This window comes from Rousettus aegyptiacus, unplaced genomic scaffold (assembly GCF_014176215.1).
Source record: "Rousettus aegyptiacus isolate mRouAeg1 unplaced genomic scaffold, mRouAeg1.p scaffold_m13_p_3, whole genome shotgun sequence".
Lineage (NCBI taxonomy): Eukaryota > Metazoa > Chordata > Mammalia > Chiroptera > Pteropodidae > Rousettus > Rousettus aegyptiacus.
The window spans coordinates 97,789,411-97,814,709 of record NW_023416306.1 but is presented as its reverse complement, the minus strand read 5'-3'; the positions used below and the strand labels follow the sequence as shown (position 1 = coordinate 97,814,709).

Genomic DNA, 25,299 nt, shown 5'->3' with positions numbered 1-25,299 from the left:
TTCCAAAACACTAACACTTGAGGCTTTCTTGTTCGTTTATGGGTAAAAAAAGAGCTGCAGTTCAGTCTTCGCAAAAGTTGCCGATGAAATCCTTGAGTCATCCTTGTTTTGATTCTGCTTTGTGTTTTCACATTGCTCTTGGTATGGAGAGCATGAAATTTTCAGTTTGCAAAAGGATTTAATCAACAATAAATGTTTTGAATCAGATTAGAACACAAATACTTTAAGAGCTGTGTATTTATCCTGTCCTGCTGGGCGCGCAGGCATTTTATCTTGCTTCTGAAGGACAACGCAAAGCCATAGATGCGCTAATGAATTCTTTGCAATAGGCAGGTACATAAATGGTTAATAATGATGAATGTTTATCTTAAAAATCCTGGGTTCTTCCTTAGAATGTGCCCGCTTCTCCTTGACACATCAGAAATGAGAAATCATCTATGAGACCGTTTTATTTGTCTGTGTTTTCGGGATAGCGTATTTACATACTCACGAAGGCAATCAATATAAGCAAGCTCAGGTCTTCCAAGAATCCTTAATTATATGTCTAAGAATGCATATGTATTCAATGTAATACTTGTGTTTCTGCTGTGTCCCCCCACCCACCCTTTTGAGCTGACATGTGCTAAGATCTTTGAAAGTAGTAAAATCAAGAGTGTAACAGGCAAATGCACAATGAGTTGTTAAATGTGATGGCAAAATAAAAAATTTTTTAAAAGCCTCAGTCAGTATAATCGGTAAAAGGAAAAAAAAAAAAAAAAAGGGACAGCCGGCAAACTGTCTATCATGTGATGAAATTTGACAGTAGGGATTATGGCTTTGATGGACCAGAACAGCTAATAGAAGAAGCTGACATTTTTGAAACCCTGCTAATTAAGGGTTCCTTCCTTAATATTAAAATAAAGTCTTTGTCTGGGTTTTATGGTTGGAGAATCAGGTGTTTTCATTAATATATGCCAGTCAGTCTTAATAAGCTTGGAGGGCAGAGGAAGTTATTATTGAGTGACCTTCTACAAAATAAGCATGTTGCTAAGGGCTCCAACCCTGCCCCGTTCAGACTGATGAATCTCATTTCCAATGCAAAAGCTTCACAAGAAATCCAAGTATTCTCTGTGCAATCACAGAAAATAATCCTTGTGTCTCTTGTAATGTCCAGAATTGCCACTTACTATACTACTACTGTACAATGAATATTACAATACATATTATTTTTCTAGCACAATTGTCTACATTTCTGAATTGCCCAGAATAAGAAAACTTATTGTGAAGACACTTGTATTGAAAAGTCAGCTCATTTTAATACTTTTCAAATAGTCATCTACTCTGTTCATGAATTATAATGCTCAGAATACATCTGACAATACTGGCTTTGAAAAGGAGATATGTCTGTATTATTACATATTCATTTTCAAATAGATTTCAAACAGATTTTAAACCATTCATTGAAATTCATTGAAATGATAAATTCACAGTTGGATTTTGATTGACTCTTAATCCAATTTTACTTTTGATAAGTTTTCAGCCACCCCCAACCTTTCTCAACCAATATATTTTTTGTTCTTCTATTGGTTTTTAAAGCAAAACTGATGGAGTATGGTAAAACTTGAAGGCTTTGATAACTATATGGAAAGCTTGTCAAATGAATTGGTAAATTTAGTTAAAATCAGTAAAGCACCACACTACAGGTGAGTTGTCTGTGTAATTTCCAATGTACCCGTGCTTATCTTATGAAAGTCGTGTTCATTATAACTGGCTGACGGTTCACAACCTAGAGCAAAACGTTGAGAGCCTTTCAGTTACTTAGCCAAGCCACCATCTCTAGATGGCAAGGAAGAGTGCAGATAGCCAAGGTATTTGGTATTGGGAATGAAGATCATACACCTTGAGGTTTTGTGGTTGCCCAGCATTAACTAGCTGCTTCTCATCTTGAGTTCTTAGTGCCTTCCCTAGAAGGAGAAGTTGGCAGATACGGGAACAAATGAGATGAGAATCTTGGATTCAGAACTTCAATATATGGGACAAGAAGTTAACTCAAAGTGGCAATTATTTCAGTCTATGTGTATGTTTACAGGAGACAATTGTCTTTGAATTACAGACTTGATAGGAAAAGAAGAACAAAACATGCCATTTCCTGTAAGTAATTTATTGAAGCTTTTCTTCAGTATTTTAAAAGAAAAAAAAAAAGTTAATGAACACTAGCATAGATCCATCTCCTTAAGTCCAAAATCATTTACCTGGTGTTTATTGAGCCTCTACTTAATGCTTTTCCGATGACCTGGGTTTAGCCCAAGAGTGGTGTAGCATACCACCCCAGTCCTGACAAGCTCCAGTGTAGTCAAAACCCTCCTGTGTCTTGGATTACACCCATCTTTTCATCAAAGCTAGCTGTCCCCTCTCCTTTTCTTCTCTGTGTGGAACCAGCATGGGAGTTGCTCTGCCAGACACTTTTTTTGGTTTACAGCCACCTCTGGATTCAGCCACACCAGTGCTACTCAAAGTGTGGGTGATCATGGACTAGCACTGTCACCATCACCCAGGAACTTGTTAAAAATATAAAATCTTGGGCCCTACCCCACACCCACAGAGCCAGAATCTCTGGTAACCCATGACTACATTTTAAGGAAGTCTCCAAGGGATCTTGAGAAACTCGAGAGGGAGCGAGCTAGAATGCTCATATTGCAAATTAATCAAATACTACATTGTGCTGTCACATAGTTTTGTCTTATCATTTAACCTAGTGTTTTTCTTATCTTTCCAAAGTAGATTTAAGTAAGCTTCGTGAGGGCAAGTGTTGAGTTTTAATATTTCTTTTTTATCCCCATAACCCAAATTCAATGTCTTGCAGAGAGCAAATGATTGATAAATGTTTGATTGACTAAAATCTTTCAGTTAAATTGTAGATTGTATCTAAAATTCAGTCCTCTTAATTTCTAAACATATTTCTCTACTCTATTATGTTTTATTCTCTTACACTTCTTCCCTTTAATATCATCTTTGTGGCATTCAAATACTTCATGTTCCTTTACTCCAGCAGCTCTACAGCAGCACAATCCAATAGAAATATCTAGCCAGCCACATATGTGACTTTAAGTTTTCTATCAGCTGCATTTGAAAAAGTTAAAACAAATAAGTGAGGTTGATTTTAATAATATGATAATACATTTCACTGATTCTAACATCCAAATATTATTTTAATATGTAGACAATATAAAATAAAATACTTTGCATTCTTTTAATTTTTGTACCAAGTCTGAAACCTGGTGTTATTTTACACCACAGCATGTTCTAATTCAGATTAGCCGCATTCCAAGTGCTCAGTAGGCACACGTGGTTACCACATTGGACAGCATGGCTCTAGAGAATATTCATGGATAAAGTGCAGATGTGTATGAGACTCCTGAAATAAAATGCCAGATTATATGCACATTATCAGAGCATTTTTCTGGTGAGACAGAACATATAATTTATCAGATTCCCAAAAGGGTTCGCTCCTCTCACCCACCACCAGATATCTTAAGAAACAACATGCTGCTTTTAGCCTCTGAAATGACTCATTTCTTTGGACTCGTTTTCTCTACTTGCCAGTTCTATTTACATTCCCAGTTCTAACAAGACTAACTTACAGTCTGTTGTTAAACAGTTGTGAATTTAACTTATTATTTTAAAATAGCACCTGGAGAGTGCTCAAGATATTGACTTGCTTCATAAAAAATAATGTCAAAGACTACCACAGTTGCTAGCTAAAAAAGCCAAAATAAAATAGATGTGGATTAGACCTATTTGTTATGGCAATTCACTAGGAATAAGTTTATAAATTTATACACTAGACCCATGGTGCCACATGGCATTCAGGAAGTTCCCATGATGAGCTAAAATGTATTAACAGGGAAGGTCCTGAAAGGATCAGTAAGTAATTGACCACAACACAGAGAATTTTTTCCTCCTTATTCTCTTCATTGGGTTATTAACTCCAAATTTAATTTCTTGACATGAGATAACCACCCGCTTTCTACAATAGCTAAAATATTTTTTGCACTTTGTGATTCTCTTGGGTGGAATTTTTCAAGACCCCTCACAATGACATGGAGTAGGAGAGACAGTTGTTTCAAATATAGCAGCGACGGCATTGACAGTCGTGCTCTAATCTGAGGAACCAAGTTATCAGTTGAGCAAGGATCTTCCTTTCGTTTTGCTTTCTCTTAACCATAAAGATCTCCTGAGGTCTAGAGCCTAATTATCTTCATTAAACCTTCCTGGTTTTGTTATTTTTGTTTGTTTCTTTCTCTCTCAACATCCTGGCGTAGCTCCTGGTGAGGGCTGATGTTAATCTTCCATCAAAGAGTAGCCCCTTTTAAAAACAAACAACCAGGAATGATTAATTTATTTGTGTGCATTTTATTATGTATTATTTGTGTGCAATAATGTTATTTGTGTGCATTAAACATATCCAAAGTTTTAGTCACGCAAACCATATTGTTCCACTGTGACTACAACAAAATAAAATGCCCCGACAACTTTAAAAAAAATAGAAAAGCCAACCCCATAGTACTATTGCTTTCCTTATGCATTTATACCTTTCTTTAAAATAAAAGGGCTTTTCAGAATCAGGTAAAGATTTAAATTTTAATCTTAATGTACAAGTATTTTCTACTTTTTCTTGGTCACATGAACAAAAGGAAGAGGACACAATTGACCATGAGAATAACAAAAACAAAAATTGAGATATATTGATACCGAAGTCCGGTTATGCATAACATGCATCTCAATGTGTTTCCAAATTTAAATGACAAATATTGAACCATAAAAAAGTTGAGGATAATGGATTAACTATGCCAATATCAAGTATTTTATGTTGATTTGTCTCCTTACCACCAAGGTAATGAAGAAGCTTTGAAAGTGACACTATACTATTTATTTGATCTTCAGAGAAGGGAGATTGACTTCGGTTAGTTTTAAGATTGTTAATGCTTCTTTCTTGGTATCATTTCACGTTTCACTATGATGTAACCTCCAATTGCATCTTATTTTTTCTCTCCAGTACTGTGAGAAATAGTAAAAAGTTGGTCTTGCCTGCCCTATAGTTTAAAACTTCAAAAGTATAGGAACCTAGTAAAGCAAGGTTTTAAAATTTCTTGATTTAGTCACTTTTACAAATTCCTGGGCTCACACCTGTGGTGTAACACTCCTCAGTATTATAGCATTGTCTTGGTTCTTCTCTTAACCAGTATCTCTTAATGAAAAGAAAAGGATATTGACATATCAAAACTATTCTAAAACCACTGCCTCCATGATGTGGGGAGATAACTACCTGAACCATGAGTAGGACAGAAAATGAAATACAGCATACAATTCATTTCTTAAGCAGGAAAAAAGGGGGGAGATGTCAAAGTCTGGATCTGTTTTATACACAGACTATTTCTAGAAATATTTAAATCTTAGTCATTGTAATGACTCATTTAACTCTTTTGACTATTTAGCAATTAGTGTTGATTATGGATTGATCAGTTCAACTATTGGCAATGATAGTCATAAAGGCAGGTATGTCGTTCCTAATAATTATGCCCAAATTTGAATCAGTATCTCCATTTGTTCGTTATTTCCTCTTTTGTGCCATTACTCCAACAGTCTGCCTTTTCCTCTCTTAGAACTAAGAAATCCACTGGAATTATCTTCTGACACTTCTTAATCAAAGTTCAAAACTAGTTGTACAGCATTCTGTTTGGATACTCAAATCAGGCATTCCAGGGGTTACAGAGAAGTAAATTAAAAAAATAAAATAAAATAAGTACATGTCCTCACTGGTTCGCAAAGGAGGTGAAATGTTTATTTCTGAAGATAAAACAAACACACAATATGGTATCTTATAGCTCAGATTTTTCTAAGGGAAGGTTCTGTTAACATATCTGTAAGAAGGGAGTGGATTCATTTTCTTATTTGATTACATTGGAAGGATTTTTCATTCTGCCTCATCGTTCTGATATAGAACCTTTCTTTCTTCTTGTTCTACTAATTTATACACGTATTTCTGTAACAGACCCAATGCTTTTATGCGTTTTTCTTCAGATAAGTCAGCAAATACATAGAATGAGACAGAGCAGTAAAGAACATCAAGTTTCTGTCAAAACAGTTCATAAATATTCAGGAGAGTTCTGCAATATGTAGGAAGTTATGAAGATGGCATTAAGATACCAGTAAATCCAAAGAAAATCTATGCTAATCAAGCTATCACATCTTATTATATTATATTTTATTCTTTTATCATATTATCCCTCAATAATGTAAATGTGACCCCCCCCTAAAAAAAAAAAAAAAAAAAAAAAACAACTACGAATCATAACCTGCCATCGTGAGATAGAATTTCCATCTTATCCTGGGTCAGGATTTTCTAACCAGAATGTCAGGGTTTCATGGTAGATCTAAAAGACTAACGTGGGAGTTAGGTTTCCAAACTACTTGCCACTAACATACTCCTCTCTCAGACGTGACCTTCTATCCAAATACTGGTGTCATCCCCTGTGGGAGTGGGGCCTGGCTGCAAAAGGACTCCTGAAAAAGGGCTAACCCAATAGCACCTCCAATCCTCTCAGTAATCTCAATGCCTTCAAGAAATTTTTCAAAAACCCAGCATCTTACAAAAGGTTTAGGAAATTTTACCTTTAATAGCAGGTTTTGAATGACCTTTATTATGTGATAAAAATGAACTTTCTATTACTCATAAAACTGAATGTTTTTGAAGAAGCAAAAGGTTTTATAATCTTTTGTTAAAAGGCATCCTCTTAAGATGTTGCAATATAGAGATGACTAGCAATTTGCTGCCTGTTCCTCATTTATACAAAGCCCTTTCAATCAAAGGAGCACTGAATTCAATGATTTGCACTGTTAGTACATCGCTGTAGTTAAAAAGTATTTGCTCACACCAGGGGGCCAGGCAAAGGCTATTGACATGCTTGCTTGATGTATGAAAAGACAAATTAGTGTCCCATCCTATCTACCAGCAGGGTACAATGACCCGACAAGAAAAAGTCAACTCAAACCACTGTATAATATATTTACATTTTTTTTCTAGGAAACTTCAGAGTTACCAAATCAACTGTGTCTAGTGTGCAAATTACATGCGAGCTAAGAGAAAGTGAAATAAATTTGAGGAAGGCCATGTGGTATGTAGCCTGACTATGCGGGATGGCACTAGTGGCTATGGTTTGTCCTGAAGGGCTCTATGGTAGCACGACTTCGGAAAGGCAGGGAGAAAGGATTTGGAACAAAAATGCTTGTGACTCATTGCTTATCTCTTGTCCCTTATACACCCTCAGCCATTTTCTGATACGCTAGACAAAATGAGAGAGGAGTTTCTGAGATTCTCAGTCAGAGTAAAGATGGACCAACTGAACAAGCTCGGAAACGGCCATGCTTACTTTTCCTTGTGCTGGGGATGCAATTCAAAGTCCTAGGGGTCTATTTCTCGAGTTTAAAAAAACAGAATATGTTTGTTTGTTTATTTGTTTGTAGCACCATATACAGTGATTGAGTACTATAAAACAGAGAGGTTCTCACACACATTTGTCCTATAAAGCAATTTGCGCTAACCAAAAGAACACATTGGCAGGCAGAGGGGACCGCGGAGCTAGACCTTCCATCAGGTAGATCGTAATTAAAGGTTTAAGATGGGACAAAGACTCTATATAAAATGAAATATCTCTAAATTTCTACTGTTGGTGATTTGAAGGGATAGTTTAGAAGTAACAATTTTTATGAAATTGTGTGAGAATTCAGTTAAAGAACTAGTAAACTAAACCATGGTTCTTTCATAGGTTGGGGGAGAATAGTCATTAAGAAAATGGCCATATTACCTTAAAGAGGTTTTAAAACCTGCTCTTTTCTATCTTTACATATTCCTATCCTTTATTAAACTCTCCACACTGGTTTCCATAGCAGCTACACTAGTTGGTTTCTGTACAAAAAGGTATAGGTCTTAATGCCTATGGCAAATACTTACTGAGAATGAATATATTATGGTACTATATTATAACTAATTTCACAGAGTAAATAATCATATAGTAATATTATCATAAATAAATAAAATAAAGAATCTAAACTTTTTGAAATCAAGCACAGATAAAGCAGACTTTTTTCAGGCCTAAATATCTATTTTTTATTCGTTCAGCAAACAGTTATGATACACTGACTATATACAAAACCCTAGTCCAAGTTCTCAGTGGGTAACAGTTTTGGAAGGGTTGGTAACTGGGGATTTGAGGCTACCTAATCTACTCTGACTATTGGTTCGACGTTCCCTTTGGTTTTCCTGCTTCAAGCTGGCATGAAATAATGTCTGCTCATCAAATAAAAAAAAAGTCCCTAGTCTTGGTTACTACAGTCTATTCTGAGGTACAAAATTTAGTGGCAGATGAGTTCTAAGTCTGTCTTACCTAGTCAGTCTTCATAAGAAAAAGAAGAACCTGGAAAAGGCCAATACTAGAAAAGGCCAATATTTGTTTCAAAGTCTGCTTGCCTCAACCTACCACCTCTTAAGTAGTACATTTTCAGTCAGACAGTCTAAGCAAGGACCTCTGAGCCCTTCTGTCAGTTTTTTAGTTTTTTTGTTTTGCTTTGTTTTTAATTTTTCAATTACAGTTCACATATAATCTTATATAAGTTTCAGGTGTATAACAGTAATAAGACATTTATACCTTTTGAAGCAATCGCACTGTCTAGTATGCATCTGACACCATACATTGTTATTACAATATTATTGACTGTAATCCCTATGCTGAACTTTACCTCCTCGTGTCTACTTTATAACTACCAATTTGTAGTTCTTAATCTCTTCTCATTTTTCACCCAGCTCCCCAATTCCTTCCCATCTGGCAACCATCAATTTGTTCTCTGTAACTATGAGTTTGTTTCTGTTTTATTCATTTGCTTTCTAGATTCCACATATAAGTGAAATATAAGATATTTGTCTTTGTCTGACTTATTTCACTTAGTATGATACCCTCTAGGTCCCCCAATGTTGTCACAAATAGCAAGATTTCATTCTTTTTATTGCTGAGTAGTATTCCATTGTACATACATACCACTACATCTTTATCCATTCGTCTGTCAGTGGACACTTAGGTTGCTTCCATACCTTCGCTATTTGAAATAATGCTGCAATAAGCATAGCGGGGCATATATCTTTTCAAATTAGTGTTTTGGATTTCTTCAGATAAATACCCAAAAGTGGAATTACTGGGTCATAGGTAGTTCTACTTTAAACTTTTTGAGTAATCTCCACACTGTTTTCCATATTGGCTACACCAATTTGCAATCCCATCAACAATACCTGAGGTTCTCTTTCCTCCATATCCTCACCAATACTTGTTTGTTGATTGTGACACATATGAAGGAGTATCTCTTTGTGGTTTTAATTTGCATTTTACTGATGATTAGTGACATTGAGCATCTTTTCATATGTCTCTTGGCCATCTGTATGTCTTCTTTGGAGAAAAGTCTATTCAGGTTCTCTGCCCATTTTTAAATTATATCGCTTGTTTTTTGTTTGTTTGTTTTTTTGTGTTATGTTGTATGAGCTTTTCATATACTTTGGATGTTAACCTTTCATGGGATGTTTCATTGGCAAATACCTTCTCGCATTTGGTAGGTTGTCTTTTCCTTCTGTTGATGATTTCCTTTGCCGTGCAAAAAATTTTTAGTTTAATGTAGTCCCATTTGTTTATTTTTTTCTTTTGATTCCTACGCCCAAGGAAACATATTAAAAAAAATATATATATATATATATATATATATATATATATATATATATATTACTAAAAACATCAAAGCATTTACTGGCTATGTTTTCTTCTAAGAGTTTTATGGTTTAGGGTCTTACACTTAAGTCTTTAATCCATTTTGAGTTTATTCATATATATGGTGTAAGAAAGTGGCCTAGTTTCTCTTTTTTGTGTTTATATGTCCAGTTTTCCCAACACCATTTATTGAAAAGACTGTCTTTACCCCACTGTATATTCTTGCCTCTTTTATTATAGATTAAATGACCATATAGGTGTGGGTTTATTTATGGGGTCTCTGTTCTGTTCCATTGATCTATGTATCTGTTTTTATGCCAGTACAATGCTGTTTTGATTACTATATCCCTGTAGTATAGTTTGATATCAGATAGTGTGATATCTCCAACTTTGTTCTTTCTCAAGATTGCTTTGGCTATTCGGGGTCTTTTGTGGTTCCATATAAATTTTTAAGATTATTTGTTCTAGTTCTGTGAAACGCCATTGGTAATTTGGTAGGGATTGCAAAGACTATGTGGAGTGCTTTTAATATGGACATTTTAACAATGTTAATTCTTCCTATCTATGAGCACAGTATATGCATCCATTTATTTGTATCTTCTTCAATGTCTCACTGTTTTCTTAAAACAGGTCTTCTATTTCCTTGGTTAAATCTATTTCTAGGCATTTTATTCTTTTTGATGTAATTGTAAATAGGATTTTTTTTATTTCTCTTTCTGATAGTTGATTGTTGGTGTATAATAATGCAACTGAATTCTTAATATTAATTTTGTATCTTGCTACGTTACTGAATTCATTTATTAGTTCTAATAGATTTTTGGTGGACTCTTTAGGATATACAGTATAATGACAATTTTACTTTTTCCTTTCCAATTTAAATGTGTTTTATTTCTTTTACTGGTCTAATTGCTGTGGCTAGGACTTCTAATAATATGTTAAATAAAAGTGGTGAAAGTGGACATCCTTCATCCTTATCTTGTTACTTGCCCTAAGAAATAGCTTTCAGCTTTTCACCATTGAGTGTGATGTTAGCTGTGAGATTGTCATATATGTCCTTCATTATGTTGAGGTATATTCCCTCTATTCCCACTTTGCTGAGAGTTTTTATTACGAATGGATGTTGGATTTTGTCTTTCATTGTGTTTATATAAAGTATTACATTAATATATTTGTGGGTATTGAACCAACCTTGCATCCCAGGAAATAATCTGTATGTACTCTTTTTAATGTATTGGCAAATTTGCTTTGCTGATATTATATTGAAGATTTTTGCTTTTATATTCCTCAGGGATACTGGTCTATAATTTTCTTTTTTTGTAATGTCTTTCATTTTGGAATCAGGATAATGCTGGCCTCATAAAATGAGCTTGAGAGTGCTTTCCCTCTTCAATTTTCTGGAATACTCTGAGCTTAGGTGTTAATTCTTTGAATGTTTGGTAAAATTCACCTGTGAAGCCATCTGGTCCAGGCCTTTTGTTTGTTGAAAGTTTTTGATTACTGATTCAATTTTGTTAACAGTCATCAGTCAGTTCAGATTTTCTGTTTCTTCTTAACTCAGTCTTAGAATATTGTATATTTCTAGGAATTTATCCATTTCTTCCATATTGTCTAATTTATTGGCATACAATTACTCATAGTGTTTTCTTATAATCCTTTATATCTCTGTGGTATTAGCTATCACTTCTCTTTCCTTTCTGATTTTATTTATTTGGATCCTTTCTCTTTTTGTCTTGATGAGTCTAGGTACAGGCTCATCAATTTTGTTTATCTTTTCAAAGAACCAGCTTTTGGTTTCATTAATCTTTTGTATACTTTTTTAGACTTTATTTTGTTTATTTCTGCTATGATCTTTATTATTTCCTTCTTTCTACTCACTTAGGCCTTTGTTTGCCATTCTTTTTTCTAGTTCCTTTAAGGTTAGATTGAGGTTTTTCTTGTTTCTTTAGGTAGGCCTGTATTGCTATGTTTCCCTCATAGGACTGCTTTTGCTGTGTCCCATAGATTTTGGGTTGTTGTGTTTTCATTTTCATTTATCTAAAGGTATCTTTTGATTTCTTCTTTGATCTTGTTCTTTAACTCATTCATTGTTTAGTAACATGTTATTTAGCCTCCATGTGTTTGTGCATTTTTATATTCTTCTTATAACTGATTTCTAGTTTCATACCATTGTGACTGGAGATGCTTGATATGATTTCTATCTTAAATTTATTGAGACTTGTTTTGTGATATGTAACATGTGGTCTATCCTGGAAATGTTCTGTGTGTTCTTGAAAAGAATGTATATGCTGCTACTTTGGAGTGAAACGTTTTAAAAATATAAATTAAATCCAACTGGTCTAATGTATCATTTAAGTCTACTGTTTCTTTGTTAATAATCTGTCTGGATGATCTATTCATTGATGTCGATGGAGTGTTACAGTCCCTTACTATGACTGTATTACTGTTGATCTCTCCCTTCATGTTCATCAATATTTGCTTTATATGTGGAGGTGCTCCTACCTTAGGTGTGTATATGTTTACAAGAGTTATATTCTCATGCTGGATTGATCACCTTTATCATTATGAAATGCTCTTCTTTGTCTCTAGTTACAGCCTTTGTTTTAAATTCTATTTTATGTGATATAATATTGCTACCCAAGCTTTTTATTCTGTTTCCATGAAATATCTTTTTCCATCCCTTTACTTTCAGTCTGTGTGTGTATGTCTTTTGATCTGTAGTGGGTTTCTTATAGCAGCATGTGTAAGGGTCTCGTTTCATTATCCATTCAGCCACCCTATGTCTTTCGATCGGAGCATTTAATCCATTTAAAGTAATTGTTAATAGGTATATAGTTGTTGCCATTTTATTATTCTCCCTGCCCCCCCCCTCTTCTTCTTAAAGAAGCCCTTTAACATTTCTTGTAATACTGGTGTGGTGATGATGAACTCCTTTAGCTTTTTCTTGTCTGGGAAGCTCTTTGTCAGTCCTTCAATTCTAAATGATAACTTTGCTGGGTAAAGTAATCTTGGTTATAGGTCCTTGTTTTTCATCACTTTGAATATTTCATCCCATTTCCTCTGGCCTGCAAAGTTTCTGTTGAGAAGTCAGCTTACAGTCTTATGGGAGCTCCCTTGTAGATAACTACTTTTCTCTTGCTGCTTTTAAGGTTCTCTCTTTGCCTTTAACCTTTGACATTTTAATCAGGATGTGTCTTGGTGTAGGCCTCTTTGACTTCATCTTATTTGAGGCTGTGTGTTTCTGAACTTGAATGTCTATTTCCTTCTCCAGGTTAGAGAAGTTTTTCATCATTATTTCTTCAAATAGGTTTTCAATCCCTTGTCCTCTCTCTTCTCCTCCCAGTATGCCTATGACATGAATGTTGTTATGCCTGATGTTGTCCCAGAGGTTCTTTAAACTATCCTCATTTTTTTTATTTTTCTATTTTTCTGTTCCAATTGGGTGTTTTCCACTATTTTGTCTTCCAAATGGCTGATTTGATTCTGTTTTATATCATCTACTGTTGATTACATCTTATGTAGCCTTCATTTGAGTTATCGTATTTTTTATTTCTGACTTTCTTTTTTATGGTTTCCGTTTGTTGAAGTTCTGAATTCATCTGTTCTTCCCCCTAAGTTCATTGAACATTTTTATAACTAGTGTTTTGATCTCTGTATCTAGTAGGTTGCTTGTCTTCATTTGGTTTAGTTATTTTTCTGGAGTTTTATCCTGTTCTTTCATTTGGAACATGTTTCTTTGCCTCTTCATTTTGGCTGCCTTCCTGTGTTTGTTCCTATGTATCAGGTAGATCTGCTCTGTCTCTCAGTCTTGGCAGAGTGGACTTATATGGCAGGTATCCTGTGAGACCTGATGACAGTCTCCCTGGTCACCCGAATCAAGTGCCCCAGGTGTGAGTTGTGTGTAACTTCCTGTTGTAATTGAGCCTTGATTGCTATTGGCATGTCAGTGAGTGGGTCTGACCATCAGGTCCACTGGCTATAAGAGTTGGCTGTGACTATAGCATAGGAGCTGTGTGGGAATGATCCCCTGGAGCAGGAGTCACTTTAGCAGGGCTCTGGTGCCAGCTGAGTTCGCCTTCTAGTTATGTCATTTTTGAAGGTGCTTGGTTAGTGCTCTGGTGTGTTCTGAAGCTGGTTACCAGGTGTGTTTGATTCTAGAGCCTCTCAAATGGAGCTCTGGTGCAGGCCCAGTTCTGCTACCATGTGTGTCTGGCCCGCAGCCAACTAGTAGGAGTTACAAAGTGATCCGCAGTTGTTTGCCACTTGTGCTGGGCTTCTAGGCACTTGGGAGAGGCAGTGGCTGGCCTTGGACTGAAGCTGACTGCTACGAGTGCCAGGCTTGAGACCCTTTGGTGGGCACCATGATGTGAGCTGAGGCCAGCTGCCACTTGGGCCACTTGTGACTACTTAGTTGAAGCTACATTTTGAACCAAGATTGGCCCCCTCTTATGCCAGACTTGGGGCTACCTGATGGCTGTTACAATGCAAGTTGAGACCGTTCACTCCTTGTGCCAGGATTGGGGCCACTTAGAAAGAGTACAGGACATTCCAAGGCCAGCCACTGTTCGTTTGGGGTGTGTGAACCTTTGAGAGATTTTAGGAAAGTCCACCGTGTAAATCTAGGCAGGCCTGTGTGTGGAAAAGCCACTGGAAGTGGTGCAGAGGGAACACAAATTGGGTGGAGTCATGTCACAGGGAATCACCGGGATGGGGTGAACACTTTAGCCAGGTCGAAAGAGAGCACAGATTTTGTGTCTGCCTGTGCCAGTTCGGCTGGGTGGGAGGAGGGCTCAACAAAGTTTCGGTGACACCCGTCAGCACTCCCAATTCCAGAAACAGTTGCTCCAGTCCTTGCCCCTTCCTCCCCAGTTCTTGCCCCAAAGGTAGTCAATTTAGTTACTTCTTGTATGTCCCTGGCACTTTTTGAGCTGTTGCCCCTGCACTGGAGCCCAGAGTGAGTGAGTTTGTTAGCAAGTAAAGTCCTTGTATGGGCCCTTTAAGAGGGATGCTTGGTAGTTCAGCAGCCCTCTGTCTCACTAGGATGCAATCTCTGCTGATTTTCACAGCCAGATGTTATGGGACTCTTCTTTCCAGCACTTCCCTGGGCTGGGGAGCCTGATGTGGGGATGGAACCCCTTGCTCCTTAGAAAAGACCTCTACAGCCGAGACATCCCTCCTGATTCTTTATCATCACACTGTTAATGTGGGACTGGCCCATTCTGTGTCTCCACCCCTATGACCAGTCTCAGTGTGGTGTCTTTATATCCTTAGTTATAGGACTTCTGTTCAGCTAGTCTTCAGGTGGTTCTCCATGATGGTTGTAATTTTGATGTGGTCATGGGAGGAGGTGAGAACACCACTTACCTACTCTGCCATCTTGACCAGAAGTCTGAGCGCCTCCATCCTTTAGCTTCACTTTTATTCAGGAGAGAACACAGAGCACCATGGAGGCAGAAGGCTGAGGGCAGGTGGCCTGGCAACATCTTGAGCTAAGGATGCTTTACTATTGTGCTCTTGGGCCAAAAGGAGGCACTAAAACAGGTACATTAAACTAAAGAAACAAATCAGACAAGGGTTTAGTGAAAAAAGTAGTGAACTGAGCATTAGCCAGTGGGCTTACAACCCTGCTTCTATCACTAACTATCTGGGTAAACTTGAATAAGCCCTGAAACTTCTCAGAACTATAAAGTTTTCACCTATTAAATAAGGGGGTATTAATGGATGGTTCGCTAGCTCTAAAATTGAATGATGTGAAAACAGCATGAAAAATGTAGAAAGCGATAAATATGAGATGTGATGATGTAAAATCGAGATGATTATACCAATTCGAAAGACTCTTTTGAGGATTAATTAAAGAAGAGTATGAAAAGTACTTATACATGGCGGCAGGTAGCTGCTAATATTGCTATTGTTGCAGCTGAAGCTCTAAGCACGCATCACCTCTGCTGCACCCCCTGCTGATTAAAATGGTGTCCCAAAGTGACCACACAAACCCTAAGAACTCCTCGCCAAAGTTACACGGGCACATACATGTCTGTGTGTCATCCATCACACAGCAGTGGCAACAGCAGGCATGTTGTAGTGCTTATTTCTCACAAAGTGATTTCTCATGCATGGTCTCATTGGATTTTCAAAATTAGGCTGTGAGGCAGGCAAAGCAAATTGTGTTTTCATCCCAGCTCTCAGGCTGCTGCCTCGCACCATTCCAATGGAGCGGCACTCAAGGGGGCGCCATCCACACAGAGTGGTGCCCCCTGCCCCAGAGTCCTGCAGAGCAGCAGCTCTACCCGCTTTCAGAAGAGGCTACTGAAGCCTGTAGAGGTTGAGCTGTCCACAGTCACAAGCAGAGGAGGAAAAGTGTCTGATCACCAAGTCAGGTTATGACTCCAGTTATTTTGTGCTTTTCCCTGCACCATGTGACCTGACTACAATGCATACATGATGACTATGATAGGGTCAAACTCTCAGTGCCAACCTTCCCATACCATATTCATCTTAAGAGTATCTTAGTTCAGGATCCCTTGAGGTCACCAGAGGAGAAAATTGTCAGTATGCCAAAATGTGGCATGGCACATTGTGACTCAGTCTTACTTTAGATGATGTGCTGCACTTGGGACATTACTTCGTGGAAGGGAAATGCCTACACATCCAAGCAAATTAGGCTACAGAGATAGAGACCTGCTCTGCCTCTCCGTAAGACTGCTTTACATGAATATTCAAGAACCAGCACCCCTGAAAGTCTACTGTATCTCCCACCTGCGTTGTCATCTTATCACAATCTGTGCTCTGTGCCAAAAGGCACATTTCAGTATTAAAGAAAGACTCGGAGTTTGAGAAAAGTGACAGAAATATTTATTAAAGTGCTGCACTTGGACTCCATGCAAAATGAGAATGACTTCCTCATATGCACTAATCTCCAAACAAAATAACCATCAAGAAATATTAAAACACACATTTTATTAGTTTCATTTAATTTCTTAATTGCTCAAAGTCAGCTTACCCATTTACTGCTGTGTGAAATGCTTAGAGGCAAGGAGCACATTAAAGGGATTATTTCCATGTAATCCCTCCCTCCCAGAGGGTCGGAACTGATCACTTATGAATTCTGATTTACGCTCTGTAACAATATCAAATGGAGAAAATAGTTATTGTAAAATGATAGAGTCGGTAGTCGGGTAATACAGTAGGAGAGCGTAATTTAATAGCAGAGAGAAAGTACCTCATTTTCGGTAAAAGTTATGCGAGCCTTTTTCAGGAATAGCTATTAGCCAAACTGAATTTAGCCTCCCATTTTTCTGGCCTTATCTCTGTTAATTGATAGATGTTGAAGATGTGTAGCCTGTTAAGATTTTAATCAAATGGTGTCAGGAGTAGATGTGATCATTTTACTGGGACTGGAGTTCTGGGGATAATAATTACTCTGGGTATTATGCTCTCTGTGACAGTTCACCCACCAGCAGCCTGCCTTCTTGGCAAGAAAAAGAGTGTAGGCATTCAGGTGGCATTTGGAGGGATGCTGCAAATTACACAGGGAAGACAGGTGTGGTAGGAAGGGGTTTTTAAAAACTTGAGATAAACTGAACTTCTGGAAGTTTCTGTGGCACACCATAGCCGGCCTGAGACCATTAGATTCCAGAGGACTGGGAGACCCATTAGTGACCCATTAGTTGCCACATCTCTCCCTGTCATAGTACCTGTAACCCAACTACACTATTTTAGGAACATTATTGCTATTCTTGGAAGGAGGTAAGAGTTATAGCATCAGAAGTAAGAATGATCCTTACCAGCAACTTCTGCCCTCATAGCGAGCACGGGACCCAGACAGGGGCTGTGCTTGACAGCATTCAAATAAGCAGTGCCTCCATTTCGAGCTGACCCTCTTCTCATATTTCATATTCATTCTCTACCTTTCAGTCAGCCTAATACAAAGAGTATACAAAATAAAACATTTTTTAAAGCCCTCAAGGAAATTTGTACCATGAATTTTATTAGATTGGAGGCAAAACAAGCTGATACTAGCAGAAAAAAAATGGTTGCTTCAGACCCCAGCTGACCTCTTTTGCATGGAAAATTCTCCATATGATTACAGAGCTAATGAGTAATATTTAATGAAAACATTATGCCTTTGCATATATTTGTAAGCAGCACTTCTCCCGTTTAAATTTACATAAAAATAAGCTGATATGTATAAATATGCATCTTGGAAATCTGTGTACTTTAAGCAAATACTCATCTGCTATCTCTGGCTACTTTGATACAAAGCCCAAACTTCTCAATGAGAAAAGTGTAGAATTCAGTCAATCATCTGGCTGACACCAAACAAGCAGGCCAGCATTCGATGATGTGGAGGATAAAACAGCTAAACTCGAGGCAGACTCATCCACATATCACAGAATGTTTCAGCTTTATGAAAACAACAGTGTATGAGAAAAGGACTGGCCTAAACAATTGCTAAATAAATACATGTGAAAAAAAAATCTTTCTCTTTCATTTTCAAGAATCCTTAGGCATTTGAGGATAAAGACTTATAACCAAGATTGTGTCTGGAGGCTGCATTTATTTCCTTTCCTGCTCAGAATCTGAATCACAGTGGAGCTGAATTTGAAAATGGAAAGCTCGTGACACCTTTCTTTCTCACTCTCTCTCTTCCCCCCTCTAGGTGGAGCTGACAGGCAGCAGTGTCTTTGACTATGTCCACCCTGGGGACCACGTGGAGATGGCAGAGCAGCTGGGCATGAAGCTTCCGCCTGGGCGGGGTCTCCTCTCACAGGGCACCACTGAGGACGGAGCCAGCTCAGCATCTTCCTCCTCCCAGTCGGAGACCCCTGAGCCAGGTGGGAATTGCAGTCCTAACGTGTGGGTTGGTAGACAGGACCTTTGCCAATGATTGCACTCAAGTTGCCAGTGTGAAGAGACTATAAATAGGTCTAATGGTATTTAACAATTCCATGCAGCTTTCTGTCCTGTGCAGTAATTAAATAAGGAAGAGATTTGAAAATAAGGAGACATTTTAATAAGTATAATCCAGAGATCTAATTTCAGTTGAACAATACATGTGCAAGGCACGAGTTCCTTTAGTTTCTCTGTCAAATTACTGGAGGGAAAAGGCTCAGGTTCGGAAAGCCCTCTTCCTTTTATTGTCACCGTGGCTAAATGTAATGCATTTGTTTATTATTCAGCAAAATCTATCGCAGAGACTCTTTGAATATTAGCTCGTGGAGAATTAAAAGTATTAGGGACTTATAGAAATCTCGGTTTCCTTTTTAAGCATCAGAAAGTACTTGAAAGATGTGAACAGATAAATTAAGGCTAAAAAGAAAACAGAAATGGCTACATTTTAAACTGCCTTTCCACCCTCAGTATTTAATTAGATCAATTGTATAGAGGAATGAACAGAGGTGACATTCCTCATTGGGATTCCTTCCAGGACTCTTATAGACTTTGCATTCAGAATGTTCCCATTTTCATTGTGTTGTACTGATGATAATTTAAGTATTAGGGGAAAATCCATTTATAAATTAAACAAAATGACTTGATATCCATCAGTCCCCTAGTTCATCAAGCTGTTCAAACACGGGGAAGATTGGCTGGTCGGCCTGGGTCTTCCGAGAGCGCTGGTAATTAGATCTGCGAAGGATTTATTCTTTGCTGATTGGGGCTTTAAATTAATTGAAGTTCCACATTTGTGGTTTTGTCCTTTTTGTACTTTTTTAGAGGAGATATTTCATATTCTTGTGTGGTGGAGTGCTTGGCCAAGCAGCAGTGGTTTAAATGTTAATTTTTCTCATGAGAAGTTTAAGATTTTTAATGAATCAAGGCCTGATTTGAAGTGCAAAGTTTTATTTGCTTACTTAGGAAATTATTTTTGCACTCTATAGATGCTTATACTTTACCTGATATGTTGTTTAAAAACGGATTCATACCACAAATTCATTATATAGAAAGAAAAATGAAAAAACCCACCTAAAGATTACCATTAAAATAATTCTACATACTTCTAAGAAAATACTTTAATTTGACCTGCTTAGAAATAATCACAGTGTATTTGCTCACATAGAAGGGAAAATATATTTGCCTCTTCTGGAAATATTCCTTCTAGAATCAATCTGTGTTTCCTCATTTAAGTTAACTGCAGCTTGTAGGGCATTATCCTGTAGCACTGATGAACATCCTTCTCCAGTGAGCCCCATGCGTGAGAAAAGAATATTTAAGACTAACCTTTACCATATAAAAATGAAAATTTTGTTGGGGAAGGAGGGTCACATATTCTAATACCCTAGCTCACTGACTTTACCGAATAGATATGTCAGTGAGATTGCTGGAACTGCTTTCTTACTCATTAGATGTTCACCTCTGGGCATATTTGAGAAGCAGCACATGAAAATAGTTTTCTTCTCTTTTCATTCCGGAGTTGGATTGGGGAACCTGGGCTGCTCATGACTTTTAAACACGCAGTGTAAGAATTCAAGTTTAAAAACCTTTGTATGAACCAAGGCCTTGGAAAAGTGGGCTTTGTTTCCCTGAATCACAAACTCTCAAGTTAAGAAGGATCTTCAGCAATCCTTTTATCCATCCTATGCAGCCATCTCTTTAGAGCAAAACCAACAGAGAAGTAAGTCTCTGCTAGAACTTGCTCCTGATAGGAAGCTAATGATTGTACAGGCTTCCTACGCCATTAGTGAGCCATTCTAATACAAAGTTATCCCTAATTTGGAGCCAGAGTCTGCTTTGCCTTAACTTCCCCCCTCTGATCCAAGCTCAGCCCTCTGGGACCACATTTCACATTTACTCCATCCTCCCCTCTCAAATATATGAAATCAGGTACACCAAATCCTCCCTTCCTCCTGCCCTCCTTTCCAGGTCAAACAGCCCTAATTCCACAGCCATTATTCAATGGCACTTTCCTAAGACCCTCACTGCCCTTCCTGGCTGTGTTTCAGTTTGTCGGTGACACTCGAAAATATGGTTCTAAGAACTGAGTGCAGCCCTCTGGATGTATTCTGACTAGCACAAAGCAGAAGAACTGTCACCTTTCTCAGTTTAAGCTACTATACTTCTGTTAATGCAGCCTAAGGTTGAATTAGATCCTCTCAGCAGCCAGTTCACACTGTTGATTCATATAGAGTTTGATGTCTCCACAAACACGCTAAGGGTGATTTGGTGCCCAGAAGAGACTTTGATAGAGAGGGGGGAAAAATCCATGGCCTGTAAACCAGTTCTACTAGGATATCTTAAGCTTGAGTCAAAATCAAACTGGTTTAGGATTGAGTATAAGAACTCGGGTAAACCCCATGCCTTCTGTGAAGCACCACTATGCACAAAAGTCTAGGTGCACTGTGAGAACTCAGTCCTCACTGAGAGTCCTGAAATTCTGGATTTTAGAATGACATCTCCTTTAAAGTTACTCTGCCATTTAACATTAAAGTGCGATTGAAAATTTACCTGGGTTTCTTCCCCTCAACGCCCCACCCCCGCCTTCGCAGCCTTCTTTGAGCCATCTTAAGTAGTAAAATTGAAAACTCTGCTTCTACATTTTTTAACAACTTGGCCTCATTAGCAACAATCGCTTGAGAAGGGTTTCTCTCCCTTGATGGAGAGGGTCCCTCTCACCATTAGAGAACTTACTTTGCTTTAAAAGTCTGTAGTGTGGGTTATTTTCAGTCTTTGGCTCGAAAAGGCAATTAGATTGGCTGTTCAAATACAGAAAAGCAGTGTAGGGTGCTACCTTTTAACTAAATATCTCTACTAATGCAGATCATTGCTCCAGGGGAATTACTTAAAAGTTCATGTCAGGCACTACATCCCAAAGCTGCTTATGTTTCTTAAAAGCTAAAAGAATTTTAACAAGATTTCCTAATTCTTAATAACACGAAAGAACATTTTCGAAGACCGTTGTTCATTACATCATAATCTTTTAAACTCTGGTAAAACAGGTTCTTTTTTTAAACAGTAGTGTAATTTGGTTGGAAAAGGGATATCAATATGTGGTGATTATGAAAATGAAGGGACTAGTAGGTATGAAATTTTTCAGAAGCCCTGATGTGTTCAGTGTAGCATTACTAAATGGCTGGAATCTAAATAACATTTGGCATTATAATAAAAGGAAATAAGTGACTAAACCAGCCTAAGAGGCAGTGATACTGTGCCATAATAGGAATTCTGTTTCTTTGAAATGCCGGCCCTGTGACTGTCTTGTCTTGAACCAGTTTCGAGGTAATGAGAAAAAAATATATATGTGTGTTGACTGGACAGCAAACCCAAATAAATATTTAATATGTATCCACGTCTATTAATAGTTTAGCAATATGATATTCCTTTTGGAGAAATCTTAAGGCAGGCATAAGAAAAATAAATAGGTGGACTTGTTTAAAAAATTACAAAGTTCGAACATGCCAGTTTAGGGGTCAACCCCAAACATTTTAGAAGAGATGGCCCTGTCCTGTCATCCAGGCTCCTGTGACGTGAGGAGCACAGAACCTCTGGAACATGATGTCCAGATGGTTTGTTTTCTTTTCATAGATCTATGTATATCTTTTCATTACTTCTAAGGATTCTGTAATTATGAGTGCTAACAAATTTTGGTGCCGCATTTTTTTTAAATGCTTAATAAATAGAAAAGCAGCTCCTTCAAGAAATCCTGGAGGAACTTTTAACATCTCCCTATTTTAAAAGCAGAGAGTAAAATTCTTTAGCTTAGGTCATAAAATTGTTGCTTTACTCCAGTCATTTTTTTCCAATTATAAAATTAATTCATGCTCATAAAGAAATCATTAAAAAATCAAAAAGAATACAGAAAACAAAGAATAAAAACCAACATCCCACTATTCGCATGTATATATTATATATTTATCCTCCTAGATTGTTTCTGTCCCTAGATACATATAGGAACAGAGTGGGAGTTTTTTGGTTTTTTGGCTAAAATAAGATCATAACATACATGGTAGCCTGCCTTTCCACTTAACCTTACAGGCAACTTTCCCTGTCATGTTTCTCACTTTAACATAAAATTTCCTTTCTGTCTCCAGTGGTTTGCTTCCCACTAGCTAACAGTCAGCTCCCAGCTGTAGGACCACTGTCAGGAGGAACGTACCTGGATCCTGCTTTGCAGGGAATTCAGCCAGGACAAGAGGTTCTTGCAACTTATTGAATGGGTACGAGCTCGCAGAGGGAAAATCAATACTGCACCAGGATTTAGACAATTTAGCAAAATGTATGAGACAGTACTTTTGGTGAAGAATAACTACAGCAGCATGGTTAACCATTTGTTGTCTAAAATGAGGTTATTGTGTTTTGTCTAAAGTTTCAGGCAGATCTAGCTTGTTATGGGGGAGGGGAGTTAATCACTGTAGTAGTATGATCTTTATGCTGTTACACCTACTCTATGTCCTGAATATTTTAAAGTCAACAAAATTAAGTACTTGCCTGAATGGAAATGATCTGCATTTTCTACATATGCCTCTGTGCTATGGTAAATTTGATCAGCTCCTGATTCTATAGGAACTCAATTCTGAAATTAGATAGTTTTCACAAGTGATATAATTAGGGGGACAAATGTTTAGGAATAACAGTAAAGAATATAAAAATTTATCTAAAGATCAGATCAACATTTTGTTTCAAAAACTACTCAGATATGAAATACACTCGTACTTTTATGGGTGAATTATTTACCATTTAATATAGGGTTGTTGAAGGAGTAGGGTTTTATGATTTTTTTTTTAATATTGGTTCAAGTTTCCTATCAATGAAATGAATTTAGAAGTCAGGCAAGGGATACCATCTTACTAACCCCACATCCAACCCCAGTCCCCAGACAATGTGACTGTATCTACAGCACTTTCTGCTGTACTGCAAATGTCAAACAGAAGGTGTAATGGATTTAATATTAGTGCTGGCCAAGGTGTTGAGGGAGCTGTTAATAATGTCACTCCAGTTATTGATCTGAAGCCTTTAAAAATCAAAGAAAAGTGAGAGATCCCCTACTGGGGAAAGGCACACAGTGACTGGTTTTTATTGCCAATATATTTCTACATATAGAGTGGCAACTTTCTGGAATTATGTTATCACCATTAATCTCTGTGAGATTTTCAGAGTCATTATATGGTAAGATAATATCATGGAGAAGGCTCCGCATGCTAATGCTAAAAGATCAGTCTGACTTCTTTCAGATATAAATAGTGTGGTAACTACAACGTTCAAGTTGTCAAATGACAGGAGATTTATTACACTTGATCTTCTTGATGACAATATTGGATGCACTGGAAGTCTAAAATACAAACTGTACCGTCACTGGGGTGAGCCGCCCTCTACTTTTGCCTTTTAAAAACTCAATACAAAATCACAGTGACTCACTTAAGTGCAAGGCATCCTTTGGGGCTTGACACCCTGACCCGAGAATTTTGTTTTTACAATTAGTGTATCTTTTCAGGAAACTGCTAATTCTTCCCTCTGAATGGCAGTTTGTATACAATGAAATTCCTGCTTTCTATAGCCCCCAACAAATAAATGAAATTAAAATGTATAATTTATGTTGAATGTTTGTCAAACTGTAAACACATTGAGTTCCTTTCCATATTAACACAATATAAGCAAAGATGAATCCATTGGATAACGTACCACGGTGACCTCTGATAGATTGACTAAGAAATGTCTTTCTACTGGAGCTGTATCAATGATCCAGGCAAGTTCATTATTACCCTAAACTGGCCAGCCTCCCGTTAATACCCATGTGCACACGAATGTGCCAAATCTAATAGTAAGAAAGCAGCCTAACAAAAACCAGTCTTTCCATAACTCAAAGGGATCATCAGTTAGGCATAAACTCAGCTTTTATCCAAAAATTATATCTGAAAAATTATTTTCCTTAGCTATGTCATCGTTATTTTGAAATGAAATAGAAATTACCTTTTGCCACTCCTGAATGAAGATGACACACATACTCCAAAAATAAGCCAGTGCTATTGCGTGGACTCTCTTGCAAAACTCAGAATGTTCCTTTTGCCTCACAAAAAGATGCAATGCCATTTTTTTCATGCAGAAAGTAAGCTATTCTTAAATGTCACCTTTATCCCAAGCTAAGCTAAACAAGATCACTTGGAACTGCCAGAGAAGGGACTATTTTCCAATGTTCTCTTCTGGTATGCAAAGCCCAGGCACACTTATCGCCTTTTTGTGCGTATGCTCATGCTTTTGCGTGCTTGTCTCTGTACAGTGAGAACATTTACAAAGCAATCTTGTATTTCTAGGATCTTGCCTGAGGGAGCTGAAAAAAAGTAAGGTAAAATCTCTTCTTCCCACCAGGCTCTGCTGGCCCAGTACGTGAGCTCCGCCCTTCCAGGCCAGCTCCCAGAATGCACAGCTGCAGCGCAAGGCACCCTTTGGGGCTTGACACCCTGACCCGAGAAAATCCGAGTTGGTGACTGACATAGCTACAGAAGGGCAGCCTCCCTTTTGTTCCCAGAGAAGATGTTGGATCTCAGCATAGTGCTGCATGCCATTCGGAAACTAACTTTCCTTTCCA

General features: G+C 37.6%; 1 protein-coding gene across 8 annotated transcripts in view; it reads left to right on the top strand.

The window, feature by feature from the left end:
- Window positions 1–25,299, top strand: part of NPAS3 (neuronal PAS domain protein 3) — an 802,977-nt gene that overhangs the window by 667,175 nt on the left and 110,503 nt on the right. For all 8 annotated transcript variants that reach the window (XM_016123630.2, XM_016123628.2, XM_016123625.2 and 5 more), the window contains one exon: window positions 18,442–18,616. In XM_016123630.2, coding sequence (XP_015979116.2) covers window positions 18,442–18,616 — 175 coding nt within the window. The remainder of the gene's footprint in view (window positions 1–18,441; window positions 18,617–25,299) is intronic.